General features: G+C 73.1%; 1 protein-coding gene across 2 annotated transcripts in view; it reads right to left on the bottom strand.

Moving 5' to 3' along the window:
- The window catches only part of ACP1 (acid phosphatase 1, soluble), a 17,085-nt gene extending 16,536 nt beyond the window's left edge, over positions 1-549 (bottom strand). For both annotated transcript variants that reach the window (XM_010566724.1, XM_010566725.1), the window contains exon 1: positions 477-549. In XM_010566724.1, the coding sequence (XP_010565026.1) occupies positions 477-519 (43 nt within the window). In that variant the 5' untranslated portion in view covers positions 520-549. The remainder of the gene's footprint in view (positions 1-476) is intronic.
- Positions 550-785: the final 236 nt, after the last annotated feature.

The raw sequence follows: 785 nt of genomic DNA on the forward strand, positions 1-785 counted from the left end.
GGGGGGTTTCTCCATTCCCTCCCCGCTCGTCGAGAAGCCAAGCCCCGAGCAGCCCGTTTCGGAAGGCTACTCACAGCCACCGCTCCGCGCTGCTCTGGAGCAGCGGTCCTGGACCCAGCGCCCACGCTGGTTTATGCGCGGCTGCCTGCCCCGCACACAGCCTTCGCCTCTACCCATGCTGGATTTCACGTGTTGCTGCCCACTGGTTGCCCCGAGCCACCACATAAGCAAGCGAGAAGGAGAGGGAGGCCGCCTCCCGCCTCCCCTCCCGGCCACGACTCCCGCCCTGCCCGGGAAGGCAGACATCCGCAGAGCCCCCCTCGGCCGGGACGCCTGCGGCCGCCGGGACGGGCCCACCCGCAACCCCGCCGGGCGGGACCGCTCCCCCGGCAGCGGCCCTCGCCTCGCCGCCCTCCCGACACCCCTGACCGAAGAGCGGCGGGGGGGGGGCCCCCCCCTCCCCCGGCCCCGCTCACCCAGGCACACGAAGAGCACCGACTTCACCTCCCCCGCCGCCATCTTCGCTCGGGGCCGGCCGGCCAGGCACGCGGGAAGGGGACCTTCCCGCCTGTCGCGCCGCCTGCGCCTCGCTTTACGGCCCCGGCCGTTACAGCCGGCTGCGGTTTTTGCCTGACTTGAGAAAAAAAGGGGCGAACTGTGAAACTCTGCCAAGCACAAGTGTTTGCGCTGGGGGGGACACGGACGGACGGGACGGCGCCGCGCCGCACGGTGCGCGGGGGCGGCAGGCAGGCAGGCCGGCCGGCAGGCAGGCGGGCGGGCAGGCA

The sequence above is a fragment of the Haliaeetus leucocephalus genome, unplaced genomic scaffold (assembly GCF_000737465.1).
Source record: "Haliaeetus leucocephalus isolate CR32 unplaced genomic scaffold, Haliaeetus_leucocephalus-4.0 Scaffold217, whole genome shotgun sequence".
NCBI lineage: Eukaryota > Metazoa > Chordata > Aves > Accipitriformes > Accipitridae > Haliaeetus > Haliaeetus leucocephalus.